The 27,017-nt window shown below is 40.5% G+C and overlaps 1 protein-coding gene across 4 annotated transcripts in view; it reads left to right on the forward strand.

The window, feature by feature from the left end:
- HECW2 (HECT, C2 and WW domain containing E3 ubiquitin protein ligase 2) overlaps positions 1-27,017 on the forward strand; it is a 402,919-nt gene that overhangs the window by 227,191 nt on the left and 148,711 nt on the right. For all 4 annotated transcript variants that reach the window (XM_058440001.1, XM_032755095.2, XM_032755096.2 and 1 more), the window contains exon 3: positions 21,359-21,466. In XM_058440001.1, the coding sequence (XP_058295984.1) occupies positions 21,359-21,466 (108 nt within the window). The remainder of the gene's footprint in view (positions 1-21,358; positions 21,467-27,017) is intronic.

The raw sequence follows: 27,017 nt of genomic DNA on the forward strand, positions 1-27,017 counted from the left end.
AAACATGTTTTTTGTAGAGATAGTGTCTCACCATGGTCTTGAACTCCTGGCCTCATGCGACCCTCCTACTTTGACCTCCCAAAGTGCTTGGATTATAGGCATGAGCCATGGTTCCTGGCCTAGATTTATTTTTCTTAATCTCCCAGTGGTGACTGAGCCCACTGTGGACCCATTGGCCACCTAAATTAGTGAGGTTGCTGGCATTTTCAAGAGTGTTACTTGAGGAAGGCAGAGTATCTTAAAAGAGCTTGTGTTTAAGATACTTAAGCTTTCAGATGAGACTTCAAATCCTGGCTGTTATCACTTCTTCTCGGTGAGCCTCAGTTTTCTCATCTGTAACGTGGGCCTAATGACACTACTGACCTTATTCTTAGAGCACAGTGACACTCATTTGATACTATTTTTAAAGCATCTCCTTTGTGTCCTCGGCACATAGTAACCATTCTGAACCTGCTTGCTATTATTGTTGTTTGCTAGGACACTGGAAAGTCATAGTGATTTGTTCTAAAACTGGGCTGGGTTTACATGTCCAGAAGAGGCCTGGACAGGGTGATGGTGATCCTGGAGTGCCTGGCTTGCTGTGTTCACTCATCCAATTCCAGAATCAGCCCAAAGCTCTGTGGCCCTTCGAAGCTTCAGGGCAAACTGTGTCTGGGTTAAGGGAACAATGGAGAGGTAATTGCAGCCATCAAATGTAGTGTGAAGCTTAAATCTAGTTTGCATCTTTTCACAGCAAATGTACCTGACATGTAAGACCATTTCATCTAGTTTTCCTGGAGGTTGCTGGAGAGAGATGGTCTTATAGCCTTTGATTACATTAAACCAGCACTTTGTAATTGCGACCGCTGATACAGGTGGGCTAACAGCTTCAGAAAGCCCCTTTCTCCAGTAAAGAATGATGGATCTGGATTGGGGATTTCCCTACCCCAACTCTTTCCAGTATAAGACAAGAGCATTAGCTAGATTGATAATTGCATCTATTTTCACATTAAAAGTCAGGTTTGAAAATAACTTCTGAATTGATAACCTCATGTTTGGATTTTCATTAGAGCTGTATTATGTTTGAAAAAGCTTTAGTCCTTTTTCACAGTTTGAAATCACAAGTCCACAAATTTCACTCTGGATTAGTTAAAATACTGTAAGCCCATTTCAGTAACCTAAATGAATGCTATGTCTGATTTATGGTAATGGTAAGTTGGAGTTCTCAGGTAGTGACCACTGTATTCTGAGTAAATCAAATAGCAAGCTCCCCTTTCTGTGATTGCAGTCAGCTTGTTTGACATCAGCCCACTCTATGTGCGTGTGTATGTGTGTGTGTGTGTGTGTGTGTGTGTGTGTGTGTGTACACATAACTCATTCTTTGGAATTCTCCCATGGAAAAGCAAAGGAAGGAAGCTGAGGGGAGGATGGGGCGATTGCATCCTGTACCCTTTACAGGGGTGTGGCCACGACTGCCTCAGCCAAAGGGACGTGATACGTTTTTTTCACTTAGGATGCCTGGACAGTGATAAGTCTTGATGAAAGGCAAGAGTGGCTTTTATTGTCATCTGTACTGGACAGGAGCCTCTTGCTAGAGACCTGCCGGAATCCTGTCTAGTATTTCATTTCTAGAACTTTGGGGGAAGAGGAAGAGAAGCAGGAGCATCTGTGAAGTGGACCTGCAGAGCTTTCACAGCCACCTTAGAACTCCAGACCCGCCTTGACTTCAGTTCAGCTCTGGCTGCTCCTATGAATGAAACCGCCACGTGGGTTGGCCAGGTGTATGATTTTAAGGCGAATGCCATGTTTCTTCTTGCTGCTCCCTAAGTCTCATTTGAATGATGGATTTTAAAACCTTTGGGATTATATGAGGTAAGATATTGGAAAGTGCTGTGGAATGAATTCCACTGTCACCTGATTTCCTTGTCCAGCTGTTTGGGATTTACAGTTTTCTCTGCCTTTCACTTTGAAAAGCTGTTAAAAGTGGTCCCCTCCCAGCTGGCTGAGGGACAATTATTAACAAACTATGCGGCACATTTATCACTTGACAACTGGATATAAGAGATCAGTGCTGAGATGAAAGCATGCAAAACTTTTACATATAAGTAGACAGTCACCTCATTGTGAATTTTTAGGGTTCTGCTTGTTTTAAATGGATTGTGTTGTTACTGTGATGTTAAGTACAGGTTCTACCTATGAGAAAATGCTTTTGAAAATTGCCTTAGGTTGAGTCTAAATAGATTTCATGGCAGGTTATCTGTCCCTGGAATAATCATGGTTTTTGACAAATTTTAAAGTTCTTCTCTCAGGGCATGAGATGTGAAAACGGATTTACTTTTAGGGTAAAGTTCAAATGGACAAGTATTCATAGACATCCATATTCTAGAGACTGTTGATTGAATGACAGTCTTACAACAACACTTTAACTTGAGAATAAAACCATGGTTTTTATGTATTATCTTGTGGCAACTGGGCAAACTGACTCAGTTTTCTATAGACCTCTAAAATTTGCAAGCAGAAAATCTACTTTAATTAATTATTTAAAAACTGGAACATCTCCAGGGCAAAATTTTAGTTTTATCCTAATTCCTTACAAGTTAGTTTTATACAGTGAAATTTTTTACTTTTTGGCTGTTAAATGCCAATCAGTGATTCTCAAGAGGGGTGGTGATGTTCATTTTTATTGCCATGCAGGGTGCAACTGGCATTTAGTGCCTGAGAACCAAGGATGCTAATGTTTCTGCAATGTATTGGATAGACTCTTACAAAGAATTACCCACTAGAATGCCTGTAGTGCCCTCACTGAGCACAGTTTAGTGAAAAGTATGTTGAAGATTTAGTAAAGACTTACATGAGCAGTCATCTCTGGAAAGGTAACTGATCTTCTGATAAGGCAGTTTTGGGGAGGGACCCACAGAGAGCAGTCACTTCATAACATTATTCTTTAGGATCAGGAGCAACGAATGTTTCAGAAATATTTCTCCCACCAGCTTTTTTTTTTTTTTTTCTATTTTAGGTTCAGGGGTACATATGCAGGTTTGTTATGTAGGTAAACTTGTGTCACAGGAGTTTGTTGAACAGATTATTTTGTCACTCAGGTACTAAGCCTAGTACCCAATAATTTTTTTTCTGATCCTCTCTCTCCTCCCATCCTCCACCCTCGAGTAGGCCCTGGTGTCTGTTGTTCCCCTATTTGTGTCCATGAGTTCTCATCTTTTAGCTCCCACTTTTAAGTGAAAACATGCAGTATTTGGTTTTCTGTTCCTGTGTTAGTTTGCTGAGAATAATGGCCTCCAGCTCCATCCATACTCCTGCAAAATACGTGATCTCATTCTTTTTTATGGCTGCATAATATCCCATGGTGTATATGTACTACATTTTCTTTATCCCATTTGTCATTGATGGGCATTTAGGTTGATTCTACGTCTTTGCTATTGTGAATGGTGCTGCAGTGAACATGCGCAGACATGTGCTATTATGATAGAATGATTTGTATTGTTTCGGGTATATACCCAGAAATGGGATTGTTGGGTTGAATGGCAGTTCTGTTTTTAGCTCTTTGGAGGTTTGCTACTCTGCTTTTTTTGTGCAATTTTTTTTAGAGACAGGGTCTCTGTTGCCTAGGCTGGAGTGCAGTGGCATGATCATAGCTCACTGCAGTCTGGAATTCCTGGGCTCAAGCAATCCTCCTGCCTCAGCATCCTGAGTAGCTAGAACTGCAGGTGTGTGACACCATGCCCAGCTAATTGTAAAAAATTATTTGTAGAGACAGGGTTTGTTAGAGTTAGTCTCTAACTCATAGCGTCAAGCAATCCTCCTATCTCGGTCTCCCAAAGTGCTGGTATTACAGGCATGAGCCACTCCCCCCAGCCATTCCCACATGCTTCTAACTAATATTTTCAGGCTGAGATTAGATGAGCTCCAACAAGTATTTGGTTTAGTTCAATAAGAGTAACCTCCTTCTTTAAATAAAGTTAGCTATTATAGTTCCTCATCCATATTATATGAACTCATTAAGATCAAAGGAATAATTTACTCCTAACCAAAGGATGCTTTTGTATTGAACATTATATTTCATAATGATTGTATATTTCTCTGAATTTTCAGCCTTAGGTGCAATGTAAAAGTAACATCCTACAGGTTCTAGAGTTTGCTAAACTTCACTTACTATTAAAAGAGATTATTTTTGAGTGCAGGTTTAATATATGCGTGGTTTTGTTTGTTTGTTTGTTTTAAGATGGAGTCTCGCTCTGTTGCCAGGCTGGAGTGCAGTGGCACCATCTCGGCTTACTGCAACCTCTGCCTCCCAGGTTCAAGCAATTCTCCTGCCTCAGCCTCCTGAGTAGCTGGGACTACAGATGCGTGCCACCACACCCAGCTAATTTTTGTATTTTTAGTAGGAACAGGATTTCACCATGTTGGCCAGGATGGTATCGATCTCCTGACCTCATGATCTGCCTGCCTTGGCCTCCTAAAGTGCTGAGATTACAGGCGTGAGCCACTGTGCCCAGCCTGCATGGTCCGTTTTAAATAATTAGAGGAAAGAAAGGAGGGTGTGTAATCAAATTGCTGTTATCATTCCTGGTAAGTCTTTACACACATAATGACAAGGTAGAGATTCTCAAGTTGAACACTATATTCAAGGTCCTGGTTTCATTGTGTAGGGAGATGAGGGCACCTCCATCTGGTTCTTTATCAAGCCAGGCTTAAAGCTCATTGACAGAATTTTAAGCTTTGAATGAGCTTCTGTTCAAGAACTGGGCAGTACGGAGATACTACATGTGAGATACTGTGCTGTGCTCTTAGTGGCATAGTTTACAATCACGGTGCAGTAAGGACTTCACCCGTGTTGCCTGTTCTTTTGGCATCTATGGATTAAGAAAGCAGAGTTTCAAAAAACATAAATAAGCATGCTTTTGTTTTAATTTATGTATATTTATGAGAAATTAGAATAAAATAAATTTTAAAAGTAAAAGCTAAGGAAATGAAGTTGGAGAATTGTGCTTTTGAGTAATCAAATGAAAACATAGCTCCCTTTAAAAGAAGGAATAAATAGAGTTTCTTTTCTTTTCTTTTTCTTTTTTTTTTTTTTTTTGAGACCGAGTCTTGCTCTGTCGCCCAGGCTGGAGTGCAGTGGCACAATCTCGGCTCACTGCAACCTCTGCCTCCTGGGTTCAAGGGAGATTCAAGCAATTCTCCTGCCTCAGCCTCCCAAGTAGCTGGGATTATAGGCACCTGCCACCATGCCCAGCTAATTTTTTTGTGTTTTTAGTAGAGACAGCGTTTCACCATGTTGTTCAGGCTGGTCTTGAACTCCTGACCTCAAGTGATCCACCTGCCTCAGCCTCCCAAAGTGCTGGGATTACAGGTATGAGCCACCGCGCCTGGTCCAAAATAGGTTTTTAAAACTCATATGTTTAGGTCCTGATATATGCCAGGTTCACATACTATACTCATGTACTCCTTGCAGCTTTCTGAGCCGAAGTGTGATTACCATCATTTTATAGATTAAGAAAATGGAGTCTATGCAGTTTTCAAGATTTGCCCAAGGTCATAAATCCAGCGAATGGGAGAAATGGAATTTAAACCCAAATCAGCTGTTACCTAGCAGTGGCAGCCTGGCAATATCAGTATCAAGTGATGTATTATTCTCATTGCACCTGTAATGTGTGATATATATATAGAAAAGGGAAACGTACTTTTGTTGGTGTATTAGTCCATCTCACACTACTGTAAAGAACTTCCCTAAGACTGGATAATTTATAAAGGAAAGAGATTTAATTGGCTCACAGTTCCACATGGCTGGGGAGGCCTCAGGAAACTTACGATCACGGCAGAAGGTGAAGGGGAAGCAGGCACCTTCTTCACAAGGTGGCAGGAGAGAGAAGCGAGCAAAAGCAGGGAAAAGTGCCTTACAAAACCGTCAGATCTCATGAGAACTCACTTGCTATCACGAGAACAGCATGGAGGAAACCACCCCCATGATCCAATGACCTCCCTCCCTCGACATGTGGAGATTACAAGTCCTTCCCTTGACACATGGGGATTACAATTTGGTAATTTGAGTAGGGACACAGAGCCAAACTTTGTTGGTAAATAAAGGTTTATGTAGGCTGAACACTAGTGCTATAGTAAACATGTTGCATTAAGGGTTTTACTGAGCTACGAAGTGATGGACAATCAGAGCTTTATATTGTGACTGATTAAAATTGAGTGTGGGGAAAATTGGACTTTTGGGAGCTGTTTGAATAAAGAGAGGGAGGAGAAGAGCATGGTGGAGGTAGACAGTGAAATTACAGGATGGTGTTTGACTTGGAGAGGGCTTAGAGGAGGATGAGTGCCCACCCCCGCCCCACCACCAGGGTTGTTGAACTGAAGAGTGTGAGATTGGGTCACAGCCTTTTGCACTAAGGTGGGTGTTTGTATCGGCTATAGCACTGTCTGCACAGGGAGGATGGAGATGGAGGTGAGTCATGTCCAGGTTATGGCTCCCATGCTTGGTCGTTGGCCTGGGCATGAAGCATTGTGTGCCATCCTCTCTTGCCATGCTACCATCTGTTCTGCACACAGCAGCCAGAATTATCATTATCATTTTTTAATGCAGATCATGTCACTTCCCTGCTTTAAATCCTTCAGTGACTTTCCATTATCCTCAGAGTGTGGTCTAGACAGACAGTAAGGTGTAGTGTTAAGGAGCATGGTCACTGGAGCAAGACTGGGTTCACTCTGTGCATACAGTAATTCCACCTTATCCATGGGGGATACGTTCCAAGACCCCCAGTGGATTCTGAACCTGCAGATAGTGCTGAACCCTACCATACACTGTTATTCCCTATACATATATACCTATGGTAAAGTTTACTTTATAAATTAGGCACAGTAAGAGATTAACAGTAACTAATAACAAAATAGAACAATTATAACAATATATTATAATAAAAGTTAGGTGAATGTGGTCTCTCTCAAAATAGCTTATGTGATTGTGATCACTTTCTCTCAGAATATCTTACTGTGCTGTACTCACCCTTCTTCTTTCTGTGATGATGTGAGATGACAAAATGCCTGCGTGATGAGATACGATGACAGCTGATCTGATAATTGAGATGGCTACTAAGTGACTGACAAGCAGGGAGCATCTACAGCATGGACCTGCTGGACAGAGAGATGATTTACATCCGGGCGGGATGGAAGGGAAAATGCAAAATTTCATCACACTACTCAGAATGTGCATAATCTAAAACTTATTAGTTGTTTGTTTCTGGAATTTTCCATTTAATATTTTCAGACCAAGGTTAACTTTGGGTAATGGAAATTGCAGGAAGTGAAACTATGGATAAGAGGTGACTGCCGTACCAGCTTTATCATCCTAGACAAATTTCTTAATCTCTCCCTGTTTTACTTGCCTCATTGTTAAAAATTTTATAGATAATAGTTCCTACCCTGAAGGGTTGTTAGAGGTTTAAATGAGTGAATAAAAGTAAAACACTAGAACAGCACTGGCACGTAGTAAGCTCTAGAGAGTATTATTGTTATTATTACAGTCTAGAAGCTGGCCCCTGCCTGTCTGTTTCTCTCATCTCTTCTTCTCCCACTCTCTGCCTCATTCATGCTGCTCTGGTTGCATCACTTGGATGTTCCTTGGAACATGGTAGGCTTGCTTCTGTTTCAGGGCTTTTGCATTTTTGTGTTATGCCTTTTCCCAAAATCTGCCTGTGATTCAGTCTCCTGCTTCATTCAGGTTCCTGTTCAAATGCTACCCTGACCAACCTATGTAAAATTGTACTCTCCTACCAACCTCTCTCCTTCCCATACCCAAGCTTTCTTTCTTTAAGCCAGTTACCACTACTTGACATTACATTTTGGTTTATGTATCTGCTTACTGACCACTTTCCCCACCAGACCAAAATCTCCACCAGGACAGGGACTTTGACTCTTTTATTCCTACCCAAATCCCTGTCACTTAGAATATTGCCTGACAGATAGTAGATGCTCAATAAATATTTGTTGAATGAATTTTTATAAATTTCATTTTCTCTATCCCTTCTATAATTGCTGTTTTCATTCTGTCTTTGAGGCTTAAAATGTTCTTTTCAACTCTCTTTGGCCTGTTACACTTGTCCAAATTATCCAAATGGAAAAAGAGCATTTACTCTGCTCTTTCTTATGAAAGTTCTTTGACAGCAGGAAGTCTTATTCTAATACTGTGAGCCTTGTTACAGGGGATAGGATTGAGGCATTTTATCATCATTGTCATAGAACATTCTTGAAGGGCCTAGTGTTGGATCTTGTGCTAATGTGTTTACCGAGCTACCAAATGCTGGCCATACTTCACCATTTAGAAGGGCTTGGGTTTACATTTTCATTATGAAGCATAATTGCCAAAGGAAAGTAGCCATGCAAGTATGATGGGGGAAAATCATGTACTGACAGCAGTGTGTACTTGAAAGAGACCTTGGAAATCTTTAAGTCTCAAGTATTACAAAGAACACCTCATTCCTGCTAACATTTTTATCATGAAATTGGATGCAACTATTGCAAATGTCTTATTCTATTTTCACGTGAGATTTATCATAAGTTTTACAACAGCCACCATAAATTATGTTTCTTGTTTGATGTACATAAGCCTTTAGTAATTTTCCATTTGAGCATTATCAAAGAATTTGAGTTCTCACAAATCCTATGTAGTAAAACATTCAGTTGGGGGAAAAAATCTTAATTTAGAAATGCTCTGAAAATCCTTGTCAAGAATGAACTTTAAGATGTTTCAGAGGCCTTACTCGAAACTGGTTATGTGATCTTAGGTAAGCGTCTTAATCTTTTTTGTGCTTTGGTGTGACCAACTATAGGATATAAACAAAGTTGAATGCCACATCAGCAGTGTGGGTGAATTAAGTGTGAATGTTAATTGGAAATTCTTATTATAAAGATCCAGAGTTTAAGCTGGTCTTGTGGAATTCACCTGATAATGCTTACCAAGAATTTGCAATGTTGTCCTTGTTTTTCTCTACACTGAATAAGATGGAGATCTCTTTAAAAAGGCTTTATGTGTTCCATGGTGAGAATTTTATTTCTTTTTTGTATATTTTAAGAATATAGTACTAATATTCAATTAGTATCGTATAATCAAAAGAAGATATCAAGATACTGATGCAGGATTTTTCTCAGCCCCTGCAGCAGGAGGCACTCTGTCTAGTCAGCCCACCAGGCCATGTTTGGCTTGCACTCCAGTGTGGATCCCAGGGCCGCTGCGACTGCGTGCTCAGCCCCTAGCAGGAGGGAGTATGTGAGCAAGTGACTGTGGGGTCTGGCCGGCCATTCCAACCACTGGTACAGCGGCGGGCTCCATGCAGAGCTTGTGGCTGCACCAACCATGTCACCCTGATGGGAATGCGGTGGTGCCCAGGCAGGGGTGGCCACAACCCTGAAGCCTCAGAAGGGGTGTTACAATGTGGTAATTAGCTCTTTTAGTCCCACTATCTGTAGCCTGACTGATGGTGGTGTGTTAACAGCCCAGTTAGCTCCTTGCCCCACTCTGGCCCATGGCTCCAGGGCTGGGGCTTGGCCCTGATGTTGCTTCCTGTTGCATGGGGTGGCTGCCCTCCACCGGTGGAGGGCAGAGGGCCACAGTATTAACAGCCTTCTGAGTACCTGCATTCAGTGGGTCCTGAGTTCTTGCCCCACATCCAAGAAGAATGAGGTCACGCTGACAATTGAAGGGTGATGAGGTCAGAGAATTTTATTGAGCAATGAAACAGCTCTCAATGGAGAGGGGACGGGAAGGTGATCTCTAACCCTAAGTCAGGTCATCTATCACCCTAAGTCAGTTTGTCTCTGCCAGTGTGGCTGAGTCTGGGGTTTTTATAGGCACAGGATGGGAGAGGGGCAGACCATAGGCAGTATTGGAAAAGGCAACATTTGATTGGTTAAAAAGCATTATTCAGAAAGAACCAGTGGAGAAAGCGTGGGCAAACACGAACAGAGGTTCTCACTCTGGATCACGGCTTTCATCCAGAGCCAGCAGCCTGGTCTTTCAGCCTTCAGGCTGTTTTTGGCTTGAAGGTGGCATTTCACCAGGGACTCGCCCCTATGTACCTAGGCATTTATCTGCCTCTTGTTGCTATCAATATCATTCAACCAAATATTAGCACCTACTATGTGTCAGGTTTTATTCTAGGCACTTGGGATACATCAGTGAACAGAACAGACAAAATTCCTTGACCTCTTGGAGTTTATATTCAAGAGAGGAAGACAGACAATATATTTAAATGTGTAACTAGATTCTTATAGAGTATGTAAGAAGGTGATAAGGATTATGGATAGGAAATTGAGCCAAGTAAGATAGTCCAGGAATGCTGGAGGAAGACTTGTATTTCAAAATGAAGCAGTCAGAGTAGGTCTCATTGAAAAGGTGATGTATAAGCCACAAAATTGAAGGGAGGAATTGAGCCATAAGGGTATCTGGGGGAAAGTTCCAGGTGAATGGGATGGCCAGAGCAAAGTCCCTGGAGCCAAATCCTGACCACACCTTTGGGGACATCAGGGAGGTCAATGTGGCTGGAAGGGAGTAAGGAGGGAGGTGGCGAAAGTAGGAAAGGGTGAGGTCAGAGCTGTAATTGGAGGGAGTGGGCAGCCATGTCCTGTGGACACTGGAAGCCATCATAAACACTTTGGATTTCACGCCGAGGAAAAATAGGGAGCCACTGAACAGAAGAAAGACATGTTTCTATGTGCCAGTGTGACGTGTGTTTGAAATTGATTCTTTTGTAAGCCATTTCTGAACTGCTCCTTATTATCTGGTATACTGGGCCATGACTAACTCTTGGGAGGGATTTACTGAAATGAGTCCAAGTGTTTCTTCTCACTGGGCTGTCAGTAATTTTTTTCCTTGTCAAATGAGTGTTTAATCAAATAGTTTAGTACTAATTGTTTTTATCTAGGAAGTTGCTTAGCAGAGCCTCCTCCCTTTGCCTAGTACATCTAGAGGTGTGAGTGTGCAGGTGACCCCTCGGGTGTGGTTCAGACTTGACTATATGTCCCCCAGTTTGGATCTAGTAAGACATTTCACATTCTCCAGTTGGGCCCCACTCCCTGCTTGTGATACCCTGCTATAGAGGATATAGCAATAAAACATCTCTCTTAAACTTGATAGTGCATGATGTGAGTTCAACAAGTGTGCCCTGTGCCTCTCCACTCTGCCAGCATTCCCTTCCAGGGCAGTGATGAGGTCCATGTCAGAGACAGTGTCCTGCACACCTTTCAGTGCACAGATGTTCCCAAGGCCAGACCTTGCAGTCTTGTCATTGGCTCTTCTCAGCCCATGTTGTTTTTTTCTACCCACTAATGTGCTGGTGCCCATTTCTGCATTCTCGGGCACATTGTTCTCAGCAAATCATTCTGGTGCCATTCAAGTGGCTTCAAAGCCATAGTTGCCAGTAGGTGCCCTCTTAGCAGGTGGCCTGGTGGTGCCATGATGGTAATCTCTGAACATGTCAGACACTCTTTTCTCCACTCAGAGAAGGTTTTAATGTAAAGAATTGGGCATCTAGGGAGATTGTGTTAAAAACTAATGCTAAGTTTGCAAATTCATAAGGAAGTTTGCCAGTGAATTCTCTTAGCACTTAGTAAAATTGGTGCTCCATTTGGTACATTTCAGTGGTGAAGACCCAACCGTCTTCCACAGTATAGGTCAGCTCTCAAAGTTGTCGTCACAGTTTTCTTGTTGCTCTGGGATTCCAGTAACTGGCCTGGTACATGCTGGTAAATTTGTACCATTTTAACAGTCAGGCAGTCCCTCTGAAGGGGTGTTCTTTGCCCAGGTCTAGAGTGATTATCTTTTTATTATTATTATTATTATTATACTTTAAGTTTTAGGGTACATGTGCACAACATGCAGGTTTGTTACATATGTATACATGTGCCATGTTGGTGTGCTGCACCCATTAACTTGTCATTTAGCATTAGGTATATCTCCTAATGCTATTCTTCCCCCCTACCCCCAACCCACAGCATTCCCTGATGTGTGATGTTCCCCTTCCTGTGTCCATGTGTTCTCATTGTTCAATTCCCACCTATGAGTGAGAACATGCAGTGTTTGGTTTTTTGTCCTTGAGATAGTTTGCTGAGAATAATGGTTTCCGGTTTCATCCATGTCCCTACAAAGGACATGAACTCATCATTTTTTATGGCTGCATAGTATTCCATGGTGTATATGTGCCACATTTTCTTAATCCAGTCTATTGTTGTTGGACATTTGGGTTGGTTCCAAGTCTTTGCTATTGTGAATAGTGCCGCAGTAAACATACGTGTGCATATGTCTTTATAGCAGCATGATTTATAATCCTTTGGGTATATACCCAGTAATGGGGTGGCTGGGTCAAATGGTATTTCTAGTTCTAGATCCCTGAGGAATCGCCACACTGACTTCCACAATGGTTGAACTAGTTTACAGTCCCACCAACAGTGTAAAAGTGTTCCTATTTCTCCACATCCTCTCCAGCACCTGTTGTTTCCTGACTTTTTAATGATGGCCATTCTAACTGGGGTGAGATGGTATCTCATTGTGGTTTTGATTTGCATTTCTCTGATGGCCAGTGATGATGAGCATTTTTTCATGTGTTTTTTGGCTGCATAAATGTCTTCTTTTGAGAAGTGTCTGTTCATATCCTTCACCCACTTTTTGATGGGGTTGTTTGCTTTTTTGTTGTAAATTTGTTTAAGTTCTTTGTAGATTCTGGATATTAGCCCTTTGTCAGATGAGTAGGTTGCAAAAATTTTCTCCCATTCTGTAGGTTGCCTGTTCACTCTGATGGTAGTTTCTTTTGCTGTGCAGAAGCTCTTTAGTTTAATGAGATCCCATTTGTCAATTTTGGCTTTTGTTGCCATTGCTTTTGGTGTTTTAGACATGAAGTCCTTGCCCATGCCTATGTCCTGAATGATATTGCCTAGGTTTTCTTCTAGGGTTTTTATGGTTTTAGGTCTAACATATAAGTCTTTAATCCATGTTGAATTAATTTTTGTATAAGGTGTAAGGAAGGGATCCAGTTTCAGCTTTCTACATATGGCTTAGAATGATTATCTTGATTCAACTCCTAGCTTAGTATTGCTCTCCAGTCCCAAATTCTAGACAGGCATCTAATTCCCGAGTGTACCCAGAATAAGATCAAGCATCTTTATGATTCCAATCTCAGGACATAGTTGTTTTCAATTTATATACAAAAGGTAATTGAAAATCAATTTAGAATGTATGCCATTTTTAAAGAAAATGTAGAGAGGAGATGGAATTACTTTAAAGCAAAAGAAAATTTGTAAGTATTATTTTTCTTCTCTCTGGCACAATCAGTCACATGGTATGTTTCTCAAAAAATTTCTCCTCTATTTTCAACTCTCCTGGGTTGATTGGTAGGAGGGTAAGTGCTTTGGATACTTTTTTTGTTTCTATTTTATTTCAAGTACCGTATGGAGGTTTTGGAGATATTTAACATAGACATAAAAATGTTTCCAAATCTAGAATATGTTTGGATATGTCTGATATGTCTGTTCATGTTTCCTATATATTCTCACATTATCTTAAAAGGATAATTCTGTGTGTGGAATATTATGGGGAAGAAAGAACTTGAAAAAAAAATTTTAAGTTTTTCTGTTTACATTATTTTAGCTTTATGTGTCATTTTTTTAAAAAAAAGAATTAGTTTTTTAAAAGACTACTCTTTATAATTACATTGTAGGTTAATATAATTATCAACTTTTCCAGGGAAGAAAAGGATAATCTCCTGGGGCCCAAGCAAAAATGGTAATATTGACCTCTGAATTCAGCTTTAAATATGGCCACTCCTTTGTTGTTTCTGATGGCCATTTATAGAACTAAAAATGTGAACCGTGGAAGGTAAAGAAATATATAAGTCTAGGGAATGGATGAGGAAACAATGTCTGGCTTACATTTGTAGACTTCTCAAAGGAGATCTCCGTAAACCCTTTCCAAAGACACTTTAAACCTAACAGCTTAGAACCGTATGAATCACACACAGACACCAGGATGACTCATCATTCCTACTCTTTTTTCCTCTTTTAACAAAACATGGTTACCTTTACCATAGTAATTTTTGCATTGCATTATATCTATGTGCCTTATCCCATCAGCTCCTTCTGGCAGGAAGTATCCCCCCTTAACCCGTCAGCTCCTTATGGCAGGAAATAGATGCTTATGGTCTTCATAGTAGTCAGTCAATAAATACCTGTCAAATGAATGAATGAATGAACAAGGTAACAAATGAGAGGGACAACGGTCAAAGACATATGCATGGTCCACAGCATTGCTGTGATTGCTCAACTTCCCTGGAAATAACCATGAAGCAGAATTTTTCAAAATGTGGTCTTTATGGTACTTGCATCTGAATCATCTGGTTGGGGTGCTTGGTAAAATTCAGATTCCTGAACCCAGACTCGAACCTACTAAATTCAAAATCTCTGGAAGAGCAGCACAAGAATTAGCATTTTATTTGTTTATTTTTTTGAGACGGAGTCTCGCCCTGTTGCCCAGGCCGGAGTGCAGTGGCACAATCTCAGCTCACTGCAACCTACACCTCCCAGGTTCAAGCACTTCTCCTGCCTCAGCCTCCCATATAGCTGGGATTACAGGTGTGCACCTCCACACTCAGCTAATTTTTTGTGTTTTATGAGAGTCGAGGTTTCACCATGTTGGCCAGGCTGGTCTCAAACTCCTGACCTCAAGTGATCTGCCTGCCTCAGCCTCCCAAAGTGCTGGGATTACAAGCGTGAGCCACCATGCAGGAATTAGCATTTTAAAGAAGCACCACCCACCCCCTCATTCATTGTGAGCCGTGAAGTTGGGCATTCGTTGCCTTGGAGGATCAGGTAGCCAAAAGAGATGGTGACCCGTGAGGATCTGTGACAGTGAATGTGCAGGAGATTTTGGTAAGTCTGCTTATATAGAGATTCTGTTTAAGACCCCTAGGTGTTCCTCCTAAAAATAATGTAGTTTTAATGAAGGAAAAGGGGCCTATTTCCACCTCATTAACAAGCTCTGAGAAATTTCTCTGAGTCATTATATAGTTAGTAGAAGAGGGTTGTGTGTTGTAATCTTCTATTTCTACTCTTTTATCTCCTGGGTCCAAACACTTTGTTTCTCCCTTGATGAAGCAGAATTAACATAAATAATTCCAGTATTAGTAACAGGATTAATTGGAGTAGCCCTAAGTTGTAATTTAAAATAATAATAATAAATGAAATCACTTTGGATAAGCATCATGTTCAGGCATGGTGGCTCACATCTGTAATCCCAGTACTTTGGGAGGCCAAGGTGGGAAGACCACTTGAGACTGCGCGCATGCACACATACACACACACACACACACACACGCGTTTCACTTTTCTATTTAGAGAAAATGTTAGCCAACTAGACTTGTAAGAGAATGAAGAAGTCGTGAGACATGAAGGGACAAGCTTAATATAAACCCTACCAAACAAAATTAGATTTAGAAGGTATTTGGGTATATATGTATTAACATCTCCATTGTTTCTTTCTTTGTAATTATATTTCCACTAGGAAGTGACCTAAGAATCTAGAATATATACTTCTGTAATATAGACTGTATTGTAACAGAAAAACAGACACTTTAATCCTAGTAGGAGAGGAAATAGGAATGAGGATGGAAAAGAAGGCAAGGAAGGTAATGGTCAAAGAGCAAAGACAAAAGCAGGAGAGTATGCCTCATGGAAGCTGACAGGTTTCTAGGTTGAGTGGAAGGTGCCTCTAGAGGAAAAGGTTAAATATTAAGATGACAGAAAGTGACTGGTGGAGAGGAGGGGGCCGCAGGTACCACTCTAAGGGAGAGTAGAACCCTGGGCAAGAAGTAGGCACAGATACAGAGGAGATAGTAGTAGGGAGATGGAGAAATCAAAGGAGATCAGGCCTAATGTCCGCTATGGATGCCACAGAATGCATGAGTTTAGGGACACAGAGTTCACACAGAGTTCCAATGAGGGTGAAAATTAGGTAGGGGATGTGAGGACAGAGACAAATTTGGAATTGTTAAGAGATACAAGAAAGGGAAGTGGCAAAGTGTAACTTGATTTTAAAGACCAGTGGCATTCTATGATTTGTCGGAATCTTTATTCAGTTAAAGGAAGAAATAAATTTATAATTACTTCTGTATTACACATGTGGGGGTTTAGAATTGTTTCTTTGATATACCTTTTTATATTCAGTTATTGTTCTTTTTTTTGAGACAGAGTCTTGCTTTGTCATCTAGGCTAGAGTGCAGTGGTGCAATCATGGCTCACTGCAGCCTCAAACTCCTGGGCTCGAGGGACACCACTGTCTCAGCCTCCCGAGTAACTAGGACTACAGGTGCATGCCACCATGCCCAGCTAATTAAAAAAAAAAATTTTTTTTTGTAGAGACAGGGTCTTGCTATGTTGCCCAGGCTGGTCTCAAACTTCTGGCCTCAAGCAATCCTCCTATCTTGTCCTACTTAAGTGTTGGGATGACAGGCGTGGCCCACTGCACCTGGGACAGCTATTGTTCTTACTTTGGGTTTGGGGCATTTTGAAAAAACCAAATCACCTCATACAGGTACTAAATGAGGATAAAAAAGAGTAGTTCATTGAATATAGGAAAAAAAATACGTTGGCCTATACAAAAAAATCCATGAACAATAGATCTGAGCAGAGAAAATGCTACCACTCTAAAATGATTCTCAGGCTAGACCAAAATTGACTGCAACCTAAACAAAGGTGTGAACAAAAAATTTAACCTAAAGGTCCAATTAAAATCGATCTTCTTGGAACAAAGGAAAGGAATTAGTCATTCTAGGCATTTCTTAGTATGATGTGCCAAGGCTGGCCATAGCTCTGCTAGCCACAGTAGGAGCAGTAGCAGTTGTAGAGATTGTAGTAGCCATTTCACAGTAATGTGAACTCTTGTGTCCCTAAACTTGTTCCTTTCTCAGGATTCATATTTGCAATTAAGGGTTGTTGCCACTCAGTGGTGGAAGTGTTTGTATCTGTCAAGGATAATGAGTTATCAAGAATATGATCTCATCAAAGAAAAATTTCCCTCTAGAATAACCAGAATATTAACTTGAGTGTCTCTTACTTGACAAGCCCCATGGTTGGCAAGGAATAATGCAGCAGCTTTCCTTCCTTATGAAGGCCAAAGGATGGTCACTGGCCATGGCATTTGAACTTGTTTTCTGTAATCAAGACAGGCCCATCCAGCTTCTGCTCAGGGTCAGCTCATTCTGCTTCTGACCCATTTTTTGTCATATATGGAACATTTGTGTTCCATGTGAACCTGAATACTCATGGTACAATTTAGCCATTTGGCTTCAAAGGGCTAACTTTTATTTCTTTAAATGTCACAGATTTCACCAGGCCAGGTGTGGTGGCTCATGCCTGTAATCCCAGCAGTTTTGGAGGTTGAGGCGGGCAGATCACCTGAGGTCAGGAGTTCGAGACCAGCCTGGCCAACATGGTGAAACCCCATCTCTATTTTGTATTTTGTATTTTGAAAAATACAAAAATTAGCCAGGCGTGGTGGCTTACACCTGTGATCCCAGCACTTTGGGAGGCCAAGGCAGGTGGATCATGAGGTCAGGAATTCGAGACCAGCCTGGCCAACATGGTGAAACCCCGTCTCTACTGAAAATATGAAAAACAAAAAAATTAGCTGGGTATGGTAGCAGGCGCCTGTAATCCCAGCTGCTTGGGAGGCTGAGGCAGGAGAATCGCTTGAACCTAGGAGGCAGAGGTTGCAGTGAGCTTAGATAACGCCACTATACTCCAGCCTGGGTGACAGAACGAGACTCCGTCTCCCAGGCTAGAGTGCAGTGGCGTGATCTCGGCTCACTGCAAACTCCGCCTCCCAGATTCAAGCAATTCACCTGCCTCAGCCTCCCGAGTAGCTGGTATCACAGGCGCCTGTCACCACGCCCAGCTAATTTTTTTGTTTTCTGTATTTTCAGTAGAGACGGGGTTTCACCATGTTGGCCAGGCTGGTCTCGAATTCCTGACCTCGTGATCCACCTGCCTCGGCCTCCAAAAGTGCTAGGATTACAGGTGTGAGCCACTGTGCCCGGCTGGAAATGGAATTTTCTACATGGCCTATGAACTAACCAGGGGAACTAAGTCAGAGATACAGAGATATAGAGTTTATCCCAACCTACAAGAGCTGGTGGGTGAATTGAACACTTAATTCTAGGCTTGTTTCATGGTAAAGGGTCTGGGAAGAAAGCACACATTACTTATTCTCCCTTATTTCCTACTTCTGAGACTAAGCAAGGGTATCCAAGTAGTACAATATTTATACCTGGAGATGAACCTAACTAGCAAAGGAAGTGATATTAGTGACCCTCTTAGAATAAGAGATGCTGACACCAGTTCTCTGTCCAAGCCCCCTTCTAGGGATCATGTAAAGGAGCCTCAGGATCTCCTGTGTCCAGGGCTCAGGCCTCATCCTCATCCCATTCCTACCCATCCATCCTCATCCCATTCCTACCCCATCCCATTCCTACCCATCCATCCTCATCCCATTCCTACCCATCCATTCTCATCCCATTCCTACCCATCCATTCTCATCCCATTCCTACCCATCCACCCTCATCCCATTCCTACCCATCCATCCTCATCCCATTCCTACCCATCCATCCTCATCCCATTCCTACCCATCCATCCTCATCCCATTCCTACCCATCCATCCTCATCCCATTCCTACCCATCCATCCTCATCCCATTCCTACCCATCCATCCTCATCCCATTCCTACCCATCCATCCTCATCCCATTCCTACCCATCTATCCTCATCCCATTCCTACCCATCCATTCTCATTTTTGACCCTCAGTGGTCCATGTTCCCAAAATTGTTATGTCAGAAATGCGTTTGGATTAATTTATTGGCTTAATTGATTGCCTGGGGAGAAAAAGTTTAGTAATACCAAATATGCATACACTTTTACAGTGAGGTCACATTAACAGGTACAAGTTTTTTACAGTTGCTTTTTATCTTCTTGATTCTAGTACTTGCTGCTTAAAACCAGATTTGATACTGCCTCATCTTTTCTGAGGCCTCAAGAGGAAGGAAACCATTACAACAACGTTTTTAGGAAGTTTCCCATGTACATAACTACTTTTTTAAAAAGCTTTGTGAATAGGTAGACACCCTCTATCTCCTATGTGTGTGTTCTCTTTCTTTTGGAGTCCAGCCTTCTATGCCTTCCAAGTGACCAGTAGCTAATAAGTAAATTTATTTGTGAAAATAGGAGAGTTCTTCTCCCAGCATCCAAGCAGCTCTGCTAATTAAAGTATCTTTCAGAAGGTGAAGCAAATACCCTTGTCGTCTAACCTGGAGCAGTGATGCCAAATTGAGGATTCCAGGTCAAGTCAGAAATGATGAGTCTGAATCACTGAGTGGTTTTTAGGATGGGTATATGTTAAGAATTGTGTACAGCTGCAGGTAACAGAAACACAACCACAGTGGCTTAACCAAATAGATTTTTTTTTTTCCCCAGGTAGCAAGAAGCCTGAAGGCAGGTGGGTCAGGGCTCAATGGATCATCCTGATTGCTTCTTGCTTCTTGCTCTGCCGTCTTAGCAATGTGGCTTTACTCCAAAAAGAGGGGACAGGGAAGAGCAAAAGGATGTTGAGTTTGTTCTTTTCTTATTAGGAAAATTACAGTTTTCCATAAGGTTCCACCTAGTAGACTTCCACTTACATCTTACTGGGCAGAACCAGGCCACATATCACCATTAGCTGGATGGGATTTTGGAGAGGTATTTTTAACAGGGTATATTGTTGCCTTGAACAAAATTGGGGTTCAGTTGGCAAGGTAGAAGCTCAATGGTTATGCAGCAAGCAGGGTCTGCCCTGAGGTGCCATGTGATACCTTTCAAATCCAGTGATTTTTAAGTGATTGCCTGAGTACCATCTAAGTATCAGCATCTTGGTTATATTTCTGTGAAGAAATGGAGGTGTTTGCCCACATTGTTTGTCTAGGAGAGGATGTGATGCCATGAATGGGTTATGTCTTTCCATTCTTATAAAGAACAGTGGCTGCTTCTTGGCCTTTCACAATAAAGAACCTTTGACTTATAATGTGCTCAATGCAAATACATGAAAGGACCATCCCTCCCAAAGTTCTTTGGTTTTTCAATATGATGAAACTAGTAGGGCAGCCGCAGAAAAGACAGAAATCCCTCTGTTCCCTTGCATTGACCCATTTTCTGTTTCTTTCATGCTTAAAAGAAGAGAGGTTTTTCTCCTCAGGACTATTCCTTTGGGCTTGGGATCTTTTCTCCATCTTTCCATTTTTAGTGTAGCTCTTACTTCACCCCATCTGCTTTATTCCAACTCTCAGTTAAAGTAAAGTGCAACCTTAATCCTTCCTCCTTGGAAAGGGATTTGGGGAAACAAATGAGGTACATCTGGCATTAAGAGCCAGGATCACTATATACTTTTTAATGCGCCTATAAAACTCCAAATTGTCTCCTTTTCTTGTTTTCTAGTTTCATTTCCTATTCTGGGCCGCTAAGACAGAGCTTCAAACTAGTGTAATGTGAGCAAATTACAGAATATGAATCCCCAGTCCTCAGGGTGCTGGGGGCAGAGCCTGAGGAAGCCAGAGCGTCCCTGCCTGTCATGTTAAATTGTAAGCATGGCCTCTGTTAAATCTAGTGTGCCATACAGATATTACCATTTTCTTTGTGCCATGAGGTCAGAAAGCTTGGAAAATGCTGCTTTCAGGCCTGTTTGGGGGATCACTGTTCTTTCTATTCTTCTTCAACATAAAAGCCTATAGAGACTCTTTTTTTTTTTCTTATCTTGTCTCAAGGTCTATGCCTTTGGCCTTTTGCAAAGGACTGTCCTGACAGATGTGATGAACTTGGTTTGTGTTCCCTAAACACTGTTCCTGGCAAAGCTGTGCTGTATCTTGACTCACTTTCGTAGCTTAACGTCCCTTTTGTTCATCCCATCTTGAATTCTGTTATATTCTCCTAGATCTGCTCTTCCTTTCCTTTTTATAAAAGGGTTTTACAAATGGGAGCACACCCAACCCCTTTGTTATAAATCAGCTCATAGCTAAAGTTGTAGCAGTTGTACCCTTTGTTCTTTGCAGTTTTGTCTTTTGGCAACATTGACCACCTTGGCCAAGCCCAGAGATGCCATCTTCTTTCCACCCAGCCCCCTTTCTCCCACATAAATGCAAGCATAGAAACTCGGGTAGTACTCTGCTGGGAGGTAGTCATTAAAAATAATGTACATTATATTTTCTCATTTTTTTCCATTTATTTTATAACTTATGTTAATCTTCCTGCTAAGGAGAGACAGGTTATAAATAAGCTGAAAAGTGTTTCTTTGGTTTTTCCAGATGAGAATTCTCCAGCCAACTTCTGGGATTCTAAGAACAGGGGTGTGACTGGAACACAAAAAGGGCAAATTGTATGGAGAATTGAGCCTGGGCCCTATTTCATGGAACGTAAGTAACTGAGTGTGAAATATAAACTTATTATTGAACATTGCATAAGTATGCAGAATTCTATGGAGTCTTTTTGAATGTTATTTTGAAATTCTTTGCTTTGGATTTACATATTTATGCCATGATGGAAAATATATTGTTTTAGAAAATGCCCAGTGAAGAATGTTCACATATTTTGAAAAAACTGTATGTGTTTAAATATACAGTTAGCCATCCATATCCGTGGATTTCACACCTACAGATTCAACCAACTGTGGATCAAAAATATTCAGGAAAAAAAAAAGTCATTGTGTCTATACTGAACAAGTACAGACATTTTTTCTTATTATTCCCTAAACAATATAGTATAACAATTATTTGCATAGCATTTATATTAGGTATTATAAGTTATCTAGAGATAATTTAAAGTATACGAGAGGATGTACACAGGTTATATGCATATACTCTGACACTTTATTTAAGGAACTTGAGCATCTATGAATTTTGGTATCCCATGGGGGTCTTAGAATGAATCCACCATGGATATGAAGGGACAACTATATAATATGTGCATGTGTGTATATGTATATACACACACACACACAAACATACACATTTACATATATGCAAATAAATATTACATGTACATACACATACATGTATATATACAAAAGTATATATAGTATATTTTATATTTTACATATTATGAATGTATGGTATATAAATTATATATGGTTACTTTAATACTTTACACATTTTTATATACCCTTTATATCTATAATTAATATTTATTCATATGAATTTCAGAAAGAATAATTGGCAAGATTTCAGTTAACTTAATAACATGACTTGCTTTTGAAATATCTCATTATAATTTTTGCCAGCAGCAGAATAACTTCATGTTTGGACCCCAGTCTTTTCAAAGTGTTGATGAAATAGATGGGCTCACTGCCATTGAGGTCAGCTTACTAGAAAATCAGACATTGGCTGCAGATAACTCAACTATTACCTAATTAATTCAGTGTTATAGTCATTTATAAATTCAAATGCTCATATATAGTGCCTGGTTCACAAAATATCTTGTCCCTTTTTATGTTGGGTGATGGTGTTATTTATAGTTGCCACCAATATTATTGAAAAAATAGTAAATACTCGGTACATTTTTGTGGAATATATAGAAGAATGAAGGAATAAATGATTTACTAGTTGGTCCAGGTTAACTTCTACATTTATAGAATTTATTTTGCTTTCTTTCTTTCTTTCTTTTTTGAAACGGAGTTTAGCTCTTGTTGCCCAGGCTGGAGTGCAATGGCGCGATCTCGGCTCATCACAACCTCCGCCTCCCGGGTTCAAGCAATTCTCCTCCCTCAGCCTCCAGAGTAGCTGGGATTACAGGCATGCACCACCACGCCCAGCTAATTTTGTATTTTTGTAGAGACAGGGTTTCTCCATGTTGGTCAGGCTGGTCTCGAACTCCCGACCTCAGGTGATCCGCCCGCCTCAGCCTCCCAAAGTGCTGGGATTACAGGCGTGAGCCACTGCGCCTGGCCATTTTTCTTTAATGTAGAAAAAAATGGGCTCTTTAAACTTTTTCTGAGTTGTTGAGCTCTGAGTGAGCCTTAAGATTAGTATATGCAAAAGATTTAATATAAAAGAGAATGTGTGGGTACTAGTACTTAGAGATAGTACTTACTAAACGTGAACATTAAAGATTTGATTAAATGGAAACCTGCTGCAAGCATATCTTTATTGAAGCATATCAAACTTCTCTAATACACAGTTATCTTAAAAGATTAACGTCTGTTACTTTGAATTGCCATTAAAGGCATGAAATAATTTCTTTCACCATCCTTACTAGTAAATTAACACTCTAGAACTTTTTCTAATCCTGCTTCTGCTCCATAAGGAATGTCTTTTCATATTCCAATTTTCTGACTGGATTCTCTCTTAAGCCTTAAAAGAAATGTCGTTTTTAAGGGAAAATGCTCACAAAAAGCAGAGAGAAAGGAAGGTCAGAAAGGGGAAGTAGGTACATTCAGCAGAATCCTAACTAATAGCACAGCATATAGGAAACAGTTTGGAAGGAAACTTGCCAACGTGTGAATGAGGATGATTTCTGGCAGGTGGAATTATGGATGATTTGTTTTTCTGACCTGTGTCTATGTAACGTTCCAACATTGCCCCAGCTGGCACGACTCTGTAAGTAATGAAGAAATAAGTGATAAAAGAATGTGGGAAAATGGAATGGGAAATAGCTGGTTCTACTTTCAATATGATTCCTCGTTTGAAAGGATCCTGGTGTTTAAAAGGCTGATCTAGCTGAGAAATATTGCCAACTGAACTTCAGGGGAAAAGGTAAAATCACTTCCTTTGGAGTGATTTTAGCAAAATCATTCCAAAATGCTGAAGGCTACTGGTAATTATTGCCTGTTGGAGTGTGCAGATTGATATTATAAGGCTCATGTGAAACCCCTGGGAAGAAGTCAGTACCACATGCTGCTATGGTTTGGAATATTATGTGAGAAAAAGCCCATTTACAGAGTATCCCGTTTGCTGTGATTGATTTTCTTTCTCCCTCCCAAAGTGTTAGAGATTGATAATGTCCTGGCTGATTAGGCTATAGTTGAATAGCTCTGTCTTGACTGATTTCTCTACATTTCACCCTAGTATTTAGTAGAAATGGGCTTGACATTGAAGCTAGGAGTTGCGAATGAAGAAAAGAGAAGGGTTTTTTTTTTTCTCCGTATTTTAGCATTTCCACCTTAATTCTTCTCACGTAAAATTGGGAGTATTGTGGAGCATAATTGTAAAACTGGAAATATTCATAATGCATTTTTTAAAGACTGAGAAATGTAGTGTAAGTTCAGGACAATGAATAGGAATTTCAGAAGATTCTCCTTTGAATAAGTCTTTCTTCATTAATCAGAATGAAGCACTCCCCCCAAAACACTGATCCCTATCCTTGCAATATAAAAGAAGTCGTAATTATATTTATAGTGCCTAGAAATAGTCTATGCCTTTGGGATGCCAATTTTTTTTTTTTTTGAGGCGGAGTCTTGCTGTGTCTCCCAGGCTGGACTGCAGTGGTGTGGTCTTGGCTCACTGCAACCTCCACCTCCTAGGTTCAAGTGATTCTCCTGCCTCAGCCTCCCAAGTAGCTGGGATTACAGGCATGCATCACCATGCCCGGGTAATTTTTGTATTTTTAGTATAGACAGGTTTTCACCATGTTGGCCAGGCTGGTTTCAAACTCCTGACCTCCAGTGATCCACCCACCTCGGCCTCCCAAAGTGCTGAGATTACAGACGTGAGCCACCGTGCCCAGCTGGATGTCATTTTTAAAACCCATTCTGGCTAGAGCATTCTTAAAGGGACTCACAATGGAATGTTGGTTGAATCTCTGGAGCTGATTGCATGGAACTTTTTTTAAAAATTGAGAAGAGATGAGATAGTTTCTAAAATATTTTCCACCTCCAATCCTGAAAACGCAAAGTATTTTAAAATGTTTGTTTTCATCTGCAGAAAGGAAATTTGTTTATCTTTAACTCACCAGAAGTCCAAACAAAGGTTTAAAAATCTCTGAAAATTGATCTATTAAAGTTCCAGGGAAAATCTGGATTTGAGCACTATGTGGGCTATTTGTGAATTTAAGATGGCTTTAGTTTGTCTGGATAAATCCCCAGAGGAGGCAGGTAGTCCAAATGTATTTCATTATAGGGCTTACCTGAATGGATTTGAAGGACAAAACCAAGTATAAATGTGGGTAGATGACCCTCAGAGCATTCAAGAGGAGGGTCAGCTTCATCTGCACTTACTTGTCATAAGACAGTCAAGTATTCAAGAGAGCTCAGGCTCACAGAACCTGAATGGGTCATCTGTGCAGTATGCATTTGTGAGTTTTAAAATTTAAGAGGTTTCAAAAGTTGTATTGGCAGGCCAGAAGGTCTGTTTCATTCTATACAGTCTTTTATGGGTTACGGTCATTCATTTATTCATATTTGCTTTTTGTTCTTCCTTCCTTCCTTCTGTCCATCCGTCCATCTATCTCCTCATCTATCCTGAAATATTCATTGAGTGCTACCTTTGTACTGGGTCTTATTCTAGGTACTCACTAAATCTTGTATCAATGAGTGAGCTTAGAGTACTAAACTTCATCCTACATTGCTATGTACTGAATTGATATGTGATCATTGAGGAATATGACAAAACACTGATATTTGTATAAATTACATAGCGATTTTACATACTTACCCATCCCAGCCCTGGGAAATGTATATAGGATTAGGAAACAGTATGCAATTGACAACTGTGAGTGAGAGTCTTTTCTCTGAGTGGTGCTCAGGTTGGTACCTTGCCAAAATAGATGTGTCATGGGTGCCTTTTTATTTGGTGTAGATGGGGTGGCCTCGGTCTCTTATTTTTAATATCAGAGCCTTTTCTGTAATTTTCACCATTCCTAAGTCCCCTCCCACCAACATCAGAAAGGTCTTTTTGCCCCTTGGATGGAGATTTAATGCTTTTCATCCCCCATCCTCACACTTTATATTTTAGGCCCAGTTAGTTCTCTAGTCCTATTAGGTTTCTGCCACATCTGCATTGATATTGTCCCTTTTGTTTTTCTGAGTTTTAGCAGAGGAAAGCCTGGCCATTTCAGGCTCCACTGGCCCTTGTTAAAGAGAAGACAAATTCCAGTGACATATAACTGACAAGTGAGCATGTCACTGGCATGTGGGTAAATTTCCTCAAAAGCATGAAGAGTAAATCTGTGAATAAGAATCATAATATTAATAGTTTAATGAAAACACATAGAGCAATTGTGAAAGTCATGCTCTAGAATAAATTACGATTAGCTTGATTTTTTTAGATTATTCTACCATTTAAGTAAAATAGAAATGATTAAAGGAAGAAGGACATTTATATTCCATCCATCTTTATGCTTCAAAATATTCAACTTCTAGAAACTTGGGGAAAATCCAGACTCTCTAAATAGGAACAGGCTGTTAACTACTGCCTGAGTGAATCGTGTAGCTATTTAAGATGATGGATGAGATCCTAGTCTGAGGCAAAACCATTTCTTGCAGGGAGTGGCTTGTAGAACCTTTTTTCAGAGAGGGCTTGAAATATAATCTTATATAAATGCCTAGGGTTAATACAGCTGAGTTGAGATTGCTTTTCTAAAACATAATTTTGAATAGGTAACATATGAAAGAGTGTAATGTTTAAAAAGTATAAAAATCGAAAGTAAATATCTCTCCGGCTTCATGTCTAGTTGCCAGTTTTCCCACCCTGAAGGCAACCACTACAACCAGTGTCAAGTTATCTATATGGAAATATTTTATTCATATACAAATCCAGAAATGCATTCTTCTTTTAAACAGGTGGTGGAATGGTTGATTTAAAATGCAGTGTCAGAATTCCACAGTTACAGAAACCCCTTTACTTGAGAACAGGTTTAAGTTCCTAAACACTGTTCAAAGCCCCTCTGCCTCCCCACCTTGCCCTGGAATATGCCCAAAGTGATGTCTCACAAATGACCACCCTCCAACCCATGGTAGATGAGAGCAGGCATGCT

This window comes from Hylobates moloch, unplaced genomic scaffold (genome assembly GCF_009828535.3).
Source record: "Hylobates moloch isolate HMO894 unplaced genomic scaffold, HMol_V3 SCAFFOLD_1, whole genome shotgun sequence".
Taxonomy (NCBI): Eukaryota; Metazoa; Chordata; class Mammalia; order Primates; family Hylobatidae; genus Hylobates; species Hylobates moloch.